The sequence below is a fragment of the Muscardinus avellanarius genome (assembly GCF_963383645.1).
Source record: "Muscardinus avellanarius genome assembly, chromosome: 3".
NCBI classification, from domain to species: domain Eukaryota; kingdom Metazoa; phylum Chordata; class Mammalia; order Rodentia; family Gliridae; genus Muscardinus; species Muscardinus avellanarius.
This window is the reverse complement of record NC_137788.1, coordinates 69,151,679-69,166,687: the sequence shown is the minus strand read 5'-3', so window position 1 is coordinate 69,166,687 and position 15,009 is coordinate 69,151,679. Positions and strand designations below refer to the sequence as shown.

The window sequence follows — 15,009 nt, the reverse complement described above, 5'->3', positions numbered from 1 at the left end:
TCTGTCTTCTATTTGATTTAATCACTTGAAGAGACTTTCAGCTGAATTTTTTTTATTATACTTTCCTTTCTAAAATTTCTGTTTATGTCTTTTCCATAATCTCGATCTCATTACTGAAATGCTCCTTCAAGTTCTGTAACTTCTCTCTTAGATTTTCTTTTACGTTTTAACAGTCAGCTTTCTATCTTATTTATCTGGCATTTCATCTACTCTGATACCTGTGAATTCAGTTATTGGGAGAGAGTTATAATGTGTGAAGGCATCTTGTCATCTTGTTTCCTTGTGGTTTTGTAAGTTCTATGTTGTTATCAGCCATGATGGCACACACCTATAATCCAGCAGCTCAGAAGACTGAAGCAGGAAGATCCTAAATTTGAAGTCTGCCTGGGCAACTTAGTGAGATACTGTCTAAAAATTAAAAAATAATTTTTAACCGGGCGTGGTGGTGCATGCTTGCAATTCCCGCGCTTGGGAGGTGGAGATGGGAGGATCGCGCTTGTTCGAAGCCAGCCGCACTGGCTTAAGAGACCCTGTTTCCAAATAAAAATATAAAATAGGTCTGGGAGTGTAGCCCAGAGGCATAAGGGCTTCCAGGAACCTCAGTACCACACACACACAAAAAAAAAAGGAAAAATTTTTAAAGGGCTGAGGATTCAGCCCAGTGGTAGAGCACCCATGGGTTCAAACCCTAGTACTGCAATCAATCAAACAATCAATGCCCTATGTTGTGTGAGTGTGTGTGTGTGTGTGTGTGTGTGTGTGCATCTATTGTGACATATTCCTTCTATATGTAAAGTTATTTTAATAACAGGTATACATTAAAGCTTTCTCTTTATTCTGTTGAGCCATGGCCCTTGTCCTCCTTCATTTTCTTTTTTGATTTTTTTAATTGGTGCATTGTAGTCATACATCTTAAAGGGGTACAAGACGGTAGAGACATACATGCACACATCATCCAATTAGCCCTTACCCAAATCCCACCCCATTCCCTTCTTCTCATGTTTGACTTAGTGATTGATATGTTTGTGAATGTACATCATGTACATTATTCTGAAGCTGCTAAACTGCTGTTTTGACTCAGTACTGGGGAGAAGCTACTACAAGGTGCGTTATCTAGTTCATCATTTCCTCCTCATGATGCTGTGCTAAGTTATAAATCTAGGGCTAAAGGGGCCCCCTTTCTTTCTTGCAGTGAAAAGTGCCCACATGAGGCTACTGCCTCTTAAATCTGGACCTCAGGATGCACCTATGTGGAGACATCCCTGCAGTTGCATACTCCTCAGTTTGAGCCTATCCTGGACAATAAACATAAAGCCATTCTCAGGAACAAATGATAAGAAATTATTCTTATTAAAGCTAATAAGTTTTGAAGTTATTTCTTAAGCCAAACACAATGCTGAAGCTTCAACAGAGCTATCAGTTCTTAAATTTTACCAATTCAACATATCTCTTTTAATCTAAGGAAGAGCCCACAATGTCATTAAAACTGTAACCCCAACCATGTAGAGACCAAGATGGCACTGTCAGTCCTGGCCATGTAGAGACTAATATGGGAAACCTAGCTCAGAAAACAAATAAAACTTGACCTGAGCCCTCATCTTGCTACCCCTGCTTGTTATTGATCCAACCAAAATGTGTCTCTTTGGGGCTACATAATCTATGTGACAACACTGAGGCCCAGATTCTGAACTTTACACTGAGCCTTCACTGGTGAATCAAGAAACCTGTTTTCTCCTACTCTGGCCTCTGTCTCTTGTTCTCTGTACACCAAGCCTCCTGCAGCAAGATGACCTGCCTACCTGTGCTTACATAACTAAATATTTATCTGTGGCTGCCCAAGATAAGCTGGTTCATGTCCTTACCACCAGCCTGTATCTACTCTAGGCCCACAATCAGATAATTTAGAATAACTTTAGATCTATAACAATAATTTAGTCTTCAAGAAGGTTTAGTCAAACAACTAAGCCACTAAAATAGTTAAATATAGTAAATTTTTAGATGGAGTTTAAAGTATTCAAAGAGGTTTAATTCACTAATTTTAATGAAATAAAATAAAAATTTTGTGAGCCTGGGGATAGAACCCAGGTATATTCGACCTCCAAGCTACCACCCTGTCCTATTTTTTATTCTTTATTTTGGAACAGGATCTCACTAAGTTACGGAGGGGCCTCAGTAAGTAGCTGAGGCTGTCCATGAACCACAGTCTTCCAGTCTCAGCCTCCCAAATTCTGGGATTACAAGTATGTTCCTGGCTGAAATCAAATATATTTCAAAACCTTTTTCAAACCCCAAACAGAAGTTTATAAGAACATTTACATACAAAATACTTTAGTGAAAAGCATTAAAATTATTTTTGAAATTTTTAACTTACTAATTAATAACATCTTTTAGCAAACCTTAGAATTTAAAGAGGAACTAGATACCAAACTTTTCAAAATCTATAAGACATCAGACACCTACAGTGGCTATATTCATGATTAGCTCTTCCAATAATAAGTCAACCTTCTTGGCAAGGTACAATCTAAGATGGGATGTTTATACTTCCTTGATCTTCTGAACAAAACAATTGTTCTTGGGGGTAGGCACATGACTCAGGTGAGATCAATGACAGTCTTTTTGTGAAATATTTAATGACGCTGAGAAAGAAAGGTCCTCTTTCTTTTCTGATAATAAGGTGGAATATATATGAGTCTGAAGCTTGGAAACAGACTGGAGGATTGAAAGGTTTCAGCCAGCCTCAGCACCTTAGTGAGACCAGCTTCACAACAAAAAATAAAATAGAGGGTGTACCTGAGAGGTAAAGCACCTCTGGACTGAATCTCCAGTACCAGAAAAGAAAAAAATATATATATATTTATCACCGACTCCAGCCTGAAAGAATGACAGCAACATGCAAAACAAGAATGAAGCATGAGGATGGGAGAGAGACTAAATCTAGAGATGCAGAAGCTATCTTCTTATACCTGGCTCTGTCTTTCTCTCACACACCCCATAATACTCCTTTGATTTGCATGTTGCTGTCATTCCTGCCAGCAAGTTCAATCCCAGCCTTTCGTACAGTTTGATCAATCAATCCAATATTATAGTCCTTTGTCTGATTTGTGTAGTTTAGGTTGAGTTTTGTCACTTGTAAAACAGTCACAACTGGTAGAGGCATCAAGATATAGTAGGTGACAGTTTTAAGTCTTATGGAGCACTCATTAATTTGAATTATCACATCCTGAAAAACAGGTTCAGATACTAAGCAAAAAAAAAAATGAGTTTTTAGTTTAAAAATGCAATATTCAGGGGAGACCCAAGAAGTCTAAAATAAAATACTTTAGAAATCAAGTAATTCAAGACCTGGCTTCAATCCCCAGCCCTGCAAATAAATAAAGAAGGCCAAACTAAGATGAAGTAGGTGAACATCAGAAGATGCTGACAAGTCTTATTCAAATAAACTTCTTCCAAAATTCACACACACTCAAGTGAGACCTAGGTTTTATGAGAAGAAGCTTTACTTTTATAGATACAAAATATGAATCCAAGAGAAACTACTATTGCTTTTTATATTTAATGACTAAATCTTGTTGTTTCTAGTTATTCCAGATAATGTTACTTTATGTGTATCTTCATTTAGATGTAAATAAGATCACTCTTTAAGTCTCAGCTACTTCTTGATTTCCTGCGTTTTCTATTAGTTTCACTTTTCAATGATGAGGTGAAAGTTATTAATATGTATGGAGGATTCATATGTTCATAGTCATAGTCTTCTTTTGCACACTCGATAATTTGCTTGGTCTGGTTTCTAAGAAAAGAGAAACAAAATATTCTTAGTGGATTAAATGACTGAAAGGAAATAGAGTGAAGAGAAACACTGGGTAACTTGAAGTTCTAAACTCTTTTCAACTCTAGGAACATGTGCATTCTGAAAAAGAGAAAAGATGGAGAAACTAGGCTGGCAGGGTCAGATCAGCAAAATTCCAGGGAGGCCTCATATGAAGCCTTCCCAGTAATAAAAGATCAAGAGAGAATTGAAGAGAATGTGATATTCTACTTTGATTTCCCAAGAGCTAAAATATGATTTGGACATAATAAGTGGAAACCTATCTAATCTGTGATTGCACCAATGTAGCATAATGCCACATTTGAAGCAATTGACATAAAAGGCACATTCTCTACCTAGCACTCCATGAACAGGCAATAAAATGAGGGATTGAGTTCAAAAAGTTAAGCCAAAAAAGGCAGAAGGACAAGATGCTAAGGAAGGGACAAATAACCAAAAATCACATCTGACAATAAACAGTGCTGATCCAATCCCAGGTTTAGGCACCAAGGAGATACGTACATTCTGAGAGAAGGGGTTAAGGATACAGCATGTGGTTTTCAGACAGTGGGGAATAAAGAGTTGGATCATCCAAAAAATTTTATCTTTGAACAAGACAAGGAGGAAGAGAGCTAGTGTGGCTTCTTCAGGATGTGTTCAGAAGGATAATGGGAGGGAGTGAGAGAATGTAAGGGAAAAAATACATCCAGTCAGTTAATTACAGGGCATGAGAAATGAAGAGGCCATGAGCTACAAAGACACAGAGAACTGCCAGTTATACAATGGATCCAGGCAGGAAGTAGACAACTAGCTGATACCTTCAAGTTCCTACACCACCAGAGGCACCTACCTTTTTATTCAAAAGGCAAATCTTCTAAGGAGTCATCTGCAGCCCACAGCATCTGTCTCAGTGCAGAGAGGATCAGAACATCCTTGAAAGGATCCAGCTCCCATTCTGAAACATAATTGCTAACCACTAAGATGTCGGATTTAGGAAACCCAAGTTGCTTGTGGACTGCCACTATCTGCAATATAGAAATTAAAGTTTAGGAATCTCAAAATACTGAAAGAAATTTTTTGTAAATATAAATTATGAAAATAATAACAAAAATAGGAGCTTGGCAATAATTTTCCTGCTTAGAAACAAGATGGAGATCTGACCTCATAAAGCATTTTTTCAAAGAACTTCACACATTAAGTTCTAATATCACTGGCAATTTTCATTTTGAATACATGGAATGGACTCATGAATTAGAAACAAAAAGCAACTAATAGTTCTATAAACATTTCTATGAAATTGAAGCCTTCTTAAAATACTTATACCAGAGTCCACGATTTTCCTGTTTTCTTTTTCAAGTTATGCCTAGGATAAGTAGATTTTACTAGACTAGTGTGTAATTCTTGCTGGGATTAGTTTATCTCTGAAACCAGACCTTCTGGTTCACAACATGAGCTCTGTCATAGCTCATCACTGCCAATCAACACCAGAAAATACTTAATTCTTAATGTTTTTGTTTTCTCATCTACAAAATGCAATAATGACAGTACCCAATCTCCTAGGGTTATTTTTAAGACTGAATGAAAATAAAAACTATCACCGACTTAGGCTCAATAAATGTTATCTATCCTCACATTCTCTTAAGTAACAACCCCACCCTCATGTCCTTTTTTACTCCAATCTGCCCATGAAGGCAAACAGATTCATTTTTGTGAACCTTAACATTGATCATATTGCTACTCTTTTCGTAAAATTCCTGATTCCCCAAGATGCACAAATAAAGTAGCATCATCGTATGCAAACGTTTCTCTCTCATTTTATATCCTACTACAAAGAGTCAGCCCTGAGCACCATTATGTCTGTCAGGCACACTGCCTTTGTGTACATCAACAGATAAATGGATTACAAAACTATGGGATACATACACAGTGGAATTTTACTTAGCAATAAAGAAGAACAAAATTATGTCATTTGCAGAAAAATGTATAGCTCTAGAGAACATTATGTTAAGTGTGATTAATCAGTCACAGAAAGTGAAGGCTCCTGTGTTTCTCCATATATGGAAGCCAGGGGAAAATTGGGATACAACAGGGACTCCAGATTAAAGAGGAGAAACCCCAGTGAAGCAATGGGAGGCACTGAGGAAGGGTGGTAGTAGAGGGGGTAATTAATGAAGGAAATGCTTCTACTGATACTATGTACATACACAAAATTATTAATCTCAGTATAAAATGCAGGGAAGGGGAGGGAGTGAGGTGGAACCTGAGGCAAGCTAAGTGTTGTGTGCATGTACATCCCTATCAATTTGAACTTCATTATGAGATTATAAGCACCAATAAAAGTATCATATATATTACATGTATATTATACGCTACTCCTGGCAGCCAGAACTTCTTTCCCTTTTTTCTCTTCACTTACTGAACTATTCCTCCTTGAAAGCTATTTCCCAGTGTCACTTCATCAGTGAAATCTTCCCCCAAGACATTTGCCTCCTCCAAATTTTCAAGGCACTTTATTTTTAGTCATTATTGATTCTACTTAATAATATAATATTCATCAATATTTCTCTACTTTTTCTTGCCTTAGTCTCCCATCTTCTCACTCTATTAAATTATAAGCTTTTGAGTGCAGGTGAATTATTTTCATTGTCTATGAATCTGATTAAAGACTACCACACTGACTTGATCTTAAAGATCATTGAAAAATATTTGTTGAATTGAACAGAATTACACTAAATTGTAATAAATGAAATCATCTGTCAATTTTAGCATAAAGATATATAGATTTAATTTTTCAAACTTGGGAAATGAGTCTTAGATATGCAAAAAATTATTTTAACTCTTCTTAAGTTCAGTATATTTCTATTTTTATACATTTTATACTATTTTTATACATAGAAATATCATGTGATTTTAGTGACATATCCCAGAGAATGCATTTACAAAAATTGTCATGCCTTACCTTGAGCAACACAGGTACACATTCATATATGTCTAGGAAGTCACCTTTTCTAATCAGATCCATGTTCTCCAAATTAGTGAGCAAAGCCACATGTGCCACACCTGTGTCAAACAAATATTTGTTGGTTTTATCATTACACACAGCATCAGTATTTTAAGTTAATCAACTCTCAGTTATGCGATATGGGGCAATTTTGGATTTGGGAACTTCTTCCACATCCACCCTTCAAAAGCAAATTCCCTTGCCCTATATTCATAGTCTCTGGCATTTCTATGACACAGAAGTCCCCTTCGTTGCCTTCCATGGTAAAGAATGAAGCTTCAAATGAAACTACTTTTTAGAAGAGGTAACTAAACTTATGCTACAATATTACTAATTTATCTCATATCCTATCCACACAAATGTTTTGCTGAAGACTAGAGAAAAGATCAAAGTTCTCTTTGATAAAGAAGATCAAGCAAAGGAGGCTCAAGAAGGAAACAGACTGTGTCAGGGATTCACAAACTGTTCCTGCTTCACCATGCCAGCAAGCACCTCCCTGCACACCACCTTTGCAAGATATTAAAACTTCAGGGAGCAGGTAAGTCAGTAATTCCTTGATTTAACTTAACCAAATTTTCTACAAACTGGCTCTTTCACAATGAACTTAGATAAGACCTAAAAAGCCAGAGTGAGTCCTTTTTATCATTTCCCCTGATCCTGTTTCTCTTCTCCAAAACCTTTCTACTACCTCTCCCTACCAAACACCTTACTTTCCTGCTTCTCTTAACTAAAATATTTCTTTCTGCTTTCTAACCCCTGAAAGCCCAGGGAGGAAACTATGACTCTTAGCCAACAAATGCATGCCGAAGTATAGGTGTAGCAGGTGGTTAGGACTGCACTCCTCCTCTCTCCCTTTCTTTCTATCTCTATCTCTATCTCTATCTCTTTTATTTCTCTCTCACACACATATACATGTATATACACATATACTACTATCCATATATATTTACATATATATAAAATCTCTAAGGTAGATGCTATTATACCAATTTTATTAAGAAATTAAGGCATTGGTCTGACCAATATCCTTAATGAACATAGACGCAAAAATTCTAAACAAAATACTAGCTATACGCATTCAAAACTATATCAAGAAAATAATACATCATGACCAAGTCGGTTTCATCCCAGAAAAACAAGGCTGGTTCAACATACGCAAATCAATACATGTTATTCACCACATAAATAGAACCAAGAACAAAAACCACATCATCATAGCAATAGATGCTGAAAAAGCATTCGACAAAATCCAACACCCATTTATGTTAAAAACACTGCAAAAAATTGGGATAGAAGGAAAGTACTTCAACATCATTAAGGCAATATACTGCAAACCCAAAGCCAACATTATATTGAATGGGGAAAAACTGCAAGAATTTCCGCTACAGTCAGGAACAAGACAAGGATGCCCACTATCACCACTCCTTTTCAATATAGTCCTTGAGACTCTTGCTGCAGCAATCAGACAAGAGAAGGAAATCAAAGGAATTCACATAGGAAGAGAGGAATTAAAATTATCCTTATTCGCAGATGACATGATCCTTTATCTGGAAGACCCAAAGAACTCAACCAAAAGACTTCTGGACCTGATTGACAAATTCAGCAAAGTCGCAGGTTACAAAATCAACCTAAAGAAATCAGTGGCTTTTCTTTATGCCAACAACGAATCCACAATGAAAGAAATAAAAACAACAATTCCATTCACTATAACCTCAAAACCAATAAAATACCTAGGAATAAACCTAACCCAAGATGTAAAAGACCTCTACAACAAAAACTATAAAACATTAAAGAAAGAAATTGAAGAAGACCTTGGAAGATGGAAAGATCTCCCGTGCTCATGGATAGGCAGAATAAATATCATCAAAATGGCCATTCTGCCAAAACTGATCTATAGGTTCAATGCAATTCCCATTAAAATACCAGTGACATCCTTCAGAGACCTAGAAAAATCAATCATGAATTTCATATGGAGAAAGAAAAGACCTAGAATAGCCAAAGCAATTCTCAATAACAAGAAACACGCAGGAGGCATTACAATCCCAGACTTCAAACTATACTATAGAGCAATAGTAGTAAAAACAGCATGGTACTGGCACAAAAACAGATATACTGACCAGTGGATTAGAATAGAAGATACAGAAACAAACCCACACATCTTTAGTCAATTAATCTTTGACAAAGGGGCCAAACACATACGCTGGAGAAAAGACAGCCTTTTCAACAAGTGGTGCTGGGAGAACTGGCTAACCATTTGTAAAAAGATGAATCTAAACCCCTATATCTCACCAAACACAGGAATCAACTCAAGATGGATCAAAGACTTAGAAATTAGACCTGAGACTGTGAAGCTAGTAGAGGAAAGCATAGGTTCAACACTACAACATATTGGCACAGGCAGTAACTTTCTCAACAAAACCTCCAAAGCTCAGGAAATTAAAGCAAGAATAAACAAGTGGGATAACATCAAACTAAAAAGTTTCTTCTCATCAAAGGAAACTATCAATAACCTAAAGAGGAAGCCTACAGAATGGGAAAGGATCTTTACCAGCCACCATTCTGATAGGGGGCTAATATCCAGAGTATACAAAGAGCTCAAAAGACTCTACACTAGCAAAACAAACAACCCAATCAAGAAATGGGCAAATGAACTAAATAGACACTTCACAAAAGAAGAGACACAAAGGGCTAATAGATACATGAAAAGATGTTCTTCATCACTGGCCATCAGGGAGATGCAAATCAAAACTACACTGAGATTCCATCTAACCCCAGTCAGAGTAGCAAGCACAAAGAAATCAAATAACAACAAATGCTGGCGAGGATGTGGGGAAAGAGGAACTCTTTTACACTGTTGGTGGGAATGCAAACTAGTTCAACCACTATGGAGATCTGTGTGGAGATTCCTAAGAAAGGTGGGAATAGATCCACCATATGATCCAGCTATACCACTCCTGGGTATCTTTCCAAAGGAGTTGAATTCAGAGAACTACAGCAACATATGCATACCTATGTTCATAGCAGCACAATTTGTAATAGCCAAAATATGGAACCAACCCAGATCACCATCAACAGATGAATGGATAGCAAAACTATGGGAAATACACACAATGGAATTCTATTCAGCCATAAAGAAGAACAAAATTATATCATTTGAAAGAAGATGGAAAGCCCTGGAGAACATTATGTTAAGTGAGATCAGCCAAGCACAGAAGAAGAAGATACATATGTTTCCTCTAATATGCCCAAACTAGGAAACACAAAGAATACCAGAGGGACTCCAGATATTGAAGGGGAAATACTAGCTAAGTTTGGATGGTAAGATAGGAGAGGAGGAAGGCCGGTCTCGATTAATAAGGGTCTACACTTGAACATGTGTAAAATTATGAATAAGACATGGTTAACCTGGACAACCATTGGTGTGTGTGTGGGGGGGGAAATGTGGGCGGGGGGGGAGGGCACCAAATATAGTGTAAATGTATACTATTTATGTTCAATAAAAAAATTGTTATATAAAAAAAAAAGAAATTAAGGCAAAAAAAAGTTTGTCACTTACACAAAATCATATGGATATGGAGAGTCCAGTAAAATTTAAATATGCCTGGGAGCCAGCCAATATTAAAAATTTCAATTATTAAAGTTCTTCATCCTGCCCCCCAGGAAAGTTCTACAATAAAGTCTGGACAATTAACCTCAGTAGCAAAAGTGGAATGAGACTCACCACATTTTATCACCTCCCTTCGAATGCTTTTGATCTTGGCCACCATCTGAGGAGAAAGCTGTTCAACAGAGTTGGCATCAAACACAAACACCACACAATGGATTCTGTCCCTCAGCGATGGGGAATGGATATAGTTAGGGTGGCTTGATGTGATCGGCTTCATGACATCAAACTGTAAGGCATACGTAAGAAAGTATTAATTCAACAAATATTTATGAACATGTGCAAGTGAACAAAATGGTAAACAAAACAGACAAGCCTCTAATATTACCAGACTAACTACTGGTAGAGAGGCCAGTCATTGGGCAAGTATACAGCAGTCCTTTTACTGAGTTGGATAAGGTTTCTGTGAGCAAGGGACATGTAATCTGAGGGTTAGATAGAGGGGGAGTTAGTCTCACAAAGAGAATAAGAATATGGCAAAAACTGTTCTAGATGAAAGAAGCAATGAGGGCAAAGGTGGCACATTCAGAAAGAAAGCTGGTGTCACCAGGCAGAATAAGAAAAGAAAATGCTTAGCCAGGTGTAGTGATGCACGTTTGTAATCCCAGTACTTGGGAGGCTGTGACAGGAGGGTAGCAGGTTCGCACGGCCAGCCTCAGCTACTTAGTGAGCCCCTTTGCGACTTAGTGAGACCCTATTTCAAAAAATAAAGGACAAGGGCATGGGAGGCGGAGAGGCCAGATCTGCAGGAACCGCAGCAAAAGCAGCAGGGATGGAGGAAGTGCGAATCACCAGGAAGGTGCACAGGCACCTGGGACCAGAAGTGGGCCGATGCGGAGCTGCGAAGCGACATGCTGCTGCTCAAGGAGTATTCAGTCATCCTGCCTGTGTCTGTATCAAATAGGGCAGCTGTATTCTGTGGCCGAGTCCAGCAAAAAATCAGACAGATGGTGGCAATGGTGTGGAGGTCCTGGTGAACGAGCCCTGTCAGAAGGATGATGAGAAAGGCCAGGACACACACAAGATCCACCACTTGCGGAGCAAAGTAGCCACAGTTGTTCAAATGCTGGCCCCAGAGGGAACCCTGAATATACATGAAAAAGCCTGGAACGCCTACCCTTACTGCAGAACTGTTATTACAAATGAGTACATTGTTACGGATTTGGAGAGTATGGTTGTGGGAAAACTGTTCCCCGGGGACCCCTGCTAGGGTCCCAAGCACACTTTCCCCCAACACATAACCCAAAACGACAAAAACCAGAAAATTACCGTGGGTTCTTGTCCTAAGCTAAGAATAAATATGCATGGCTTGGACAGTTGCCGAAGATTTAAAGAAGTTTATTAGAAAGATAGAAATACAGAAAATAGAAATACAGCCCCATGCCAAAATGGCATGGGGGGAGTGACTCGAAATGAATACACCAAAGGGACACACATGGACCAGACTTTTATACCCATGACCTCCATCTTGTTTACGTAATTCTGACATAGTGAATGTCCCTGTAAGGTACCCCCCTTACCCTGTAAGGTACCTCCCCTAGCCAGGTGTGGCAAGGTGTCTTTCATTGAAGGGCAAGGTCAAACCCTGCTCCATCCTCCCTAGATTATCATTTAGATCTGTCTTTAGATAAAGGCCTAGTGCTCTTCTCCTAAGATCTGTCTTTAGATAGAGAAAGGCCTAGTTCTCCTCTCCTACTGACTTGTTAATCACCTTTAGCTAGGTTAATTTACATTGGAATAGTTGCCTGCTTTTAGACAGAAACCAAGTCCTTGCACAGATTTGCCCCTCACCCAGTTTTTGAAATATATTAATAATCATAGCTTTCTCAAATCTTCCTAGGCCATTCCCAATACTGGTACAAACATGAAAGACGACTTTCTGATTGAAATTGAAACTTGGCACAACCAGATCTCGGCACCCAGGAGAATGTGCATAAACTGGAGCCTGCTACATGGAAACATGTAGAAGCCATAGATAAAGACATTGCACACCGAAGCCAAGTACTTAGCAAGAATTACAAGGGAGAGGAAGACCCAGCAAAATTTAAATCTATCAAAACAGGCCGAGGATCCTTGGGCCCAAATTGGGAATAAGAACTTATAAATCAGAAAGACTGCCCATATATGCATGCATGCAAACTGGTTACTGTCAAGTTCAAGGGGTGTCACCTGCAGAACAAAGTGGTTAACTTTACACACACAAGCAAGAGAACCGTCTGTTTACAAACTTCCACAGACAGCTGTTCTTTTGGCTCAATAAGTGGGTTGACCTGACCATGAATGACATTCGAAGGATGGAAGAAGAGACAAATAGTTGGATGAGATGAGACAAAAAGACCCAATGAAAGAAATGGTGGCAGATGACTAGTTCTGCCCTTTGCACCTTTGGCAAGCCAGTAGTCAACAGAAAGACCCAGCAGCTCCGCCCTCCTGAGTGACAGGCCATCTTCAGATGCAGCCTTTTTGTGCCCATTTTTCAGGTACCTTTTAATTCCCTACTGTAGCTAATTCTAGATGCTCTCTATTATTGTGAGCAAATAGACCTTCCGACATAACCAAGCTCTTGTGTTCAGGAGCCTACTCCTCTGTGATATGTGTAGGTTGCTGTATTTACAGCTTCTTCCCCTCTCTCCACTGTGTTCTGACCCATTTGTGTGTGCCCCCACCTTTATTTCCAAGTGACATTTTTTAGTCTTTCAAAAATCAAAGAATAAAATAGGTGTGGGGGTGTAGCTCAGGGGTAGAATGCCCCTGAGTTCAATCCCCAGTACCCTCCAAAATTAAAAAAAATAAAGAAAAGAAATGATTCAGGATGGGATGAGTGTCTTTGCTCTTATAGTAGCGATTGCTTGGCTGGGATCTATCCCATGGCGATACTAGCAAAATGCAAAACAATCAGTCCATATGCACAGCTATTAAGACCATTTGTAGCAGGAGAAGACTATATATATATCTCCATAAAACATAGTGTTCTACCACTTCTGAAAGCACAATCTCTAAGTATTTTCTTATTTATTAAAAAACATACATTTTTATGGCCATGTATAGGCAGAGGGGAGGGATTTCTTTGAAGGAGCGAGAAGGAAGACAGATTCTTTGAATATTTCTTATTTTGTAAATTTGACATTAGAATCATACAAATATTAGATATGAATGTAAAACCAAATTAAATTTAAAAATAAATCCCTAAATTAAAAATGTGAACTGCATTCAGTTGTGATAACCTTAGATGGGAACTGCTTATGATTGATTTTAAATCACAATAATTTATATACCTATATAAGGATATATGATGCATGCCTGATATAATATAAAAATCTGCCAAAATTTTAAAATCATTTCTAGTTTTGATTGTGCTTATTATAAATGAAATTATAAATGAAATTATGATAAGGTTATTCATGCTACCAATAGAGTCTGAAACCACTGAGAATATTATGTGAGATAAAGCAAATGAGTTGTGACGTGATATTCTGTCATCTCTAGTGTCCTTGAGCATGAGCATTCTGTTTTGAAAAAAGCGGATACTTGTATAGGTTCTAAATGAATTACCCAAAATGGAAACATTTAAACACTTTTGGATTTACAACAATCTTTTGTATTTGTTTTTAAAAATAAAGTGCTTGTATTTGTATTCTCCATATTTTGGAGTTAAATACCTTCATGATGTTTATAGGTCTGTGGTTTTTTCACTTAAGAAATAGAATCTCACTCAGTATATTTAGTTTTATAAGTCTGGAAGCCAAATCTTTGATGGGCTGTGCTGTATCAGAGGCACAAAGTATATTCACAATGGTGTACATTTTGTGCCTTGAATTGTTTTGGAAAGTATGTTGGAAAATTGGATAGTCTTACCTATCTTCATGAAAATTTTATATGTATTTATGAAGATGATTCTGTAGTAAATCCTTTTGGGCATGGACTAATTTGTATCTTCGTATTCATTCTGCATGACTGTATATAGTACATCAAACTTTAGAGGTATGACCTTAAATTTAACTTTTTTAAAAAAAACTGGGAGGTCAATAAAATTAAAACTGTTTAACAAAAAAACAGTAGATATATAAAAATATAAATAAACTTGTGGTATGTAATATTAAAAAAAAACTTAAGTCAAAGCAACAAAAAATCAAGCTCAAACAACCAAACAAAAGGCAATGAAGCCTATTTTAAAAAGCATACATGGGCCGGGCGTGGTGGCGCATGCTTGTAATCCCCATGCTTGGGAGGCGGAGACAGGAGGCTCGAGCAGGTTCGAAGCCAGCCGCGCTGGCTAAAGAGACCCTGTTTCCAAATAAAAATATAAAAGTAGGTCTGGGAGTGTAGCCCAGAGGTAGAAGGGCTTCCAGGAACCCCAGTACCACAAAAAAAAAAAAAAGCATACATGTAAGGCTGAGTGTAGTGGTGCACACTTGTAATTCTAGTACTTGGGAGGTTGACAGGAGGATCACACAGGTTCAAAGCCAGCCTCAGCTACTTAGTGAGGTTCTCAGCAACTTAGTGAGACCGTTTCCAAATAAAAATATAAAATATGTCTGG

General features: G+C 37.8%; 1 protein-coding gene and 1 pseudogene across 2 annotated transcripts in view; one reads left to right on the top strand and one right to left on the bottom strand.

Moving 5' to 3' along the window:
* Positions 1-4,659: 4,659 nt before the first annotated feature.
* Positions 4,660-15,009, bottom strand: part of IFI44 (interferon induced protein 44) — a gene marked incomplete at both ends in the record, with an annotated part of 19,440 nt that continues 9,090 nt past the window's right edge. The window contains 3 exons of the mRNA XM_080691452.1: positions 4,660-4,830; positions 6,765-6,865; positions 10,528-10,699. Of these exons, the coding sequence (XP_080547578.1) occupies positions 4,660-4,830; positions 6,765-6,865; positions 10,528-10,699 (444 nt within the window). The remainder of the gene's footprint in view (positions 4,831-6,764; positions 6,866-10,527; positions 10,700-15,009) is intronic.
* LOC308259658 (phosphatidylinositol transfer protein alpha isoform-like) lies at positions 11,322-12,838 on the top strand (annotated as a pseudogene). Its single transcript has 2 exons — positions 11,322-11,623; positions 12,338-12,838. The product of its transcript is annotated as a phosphatidylinositol transfer protein alpha isoform-like (transcript).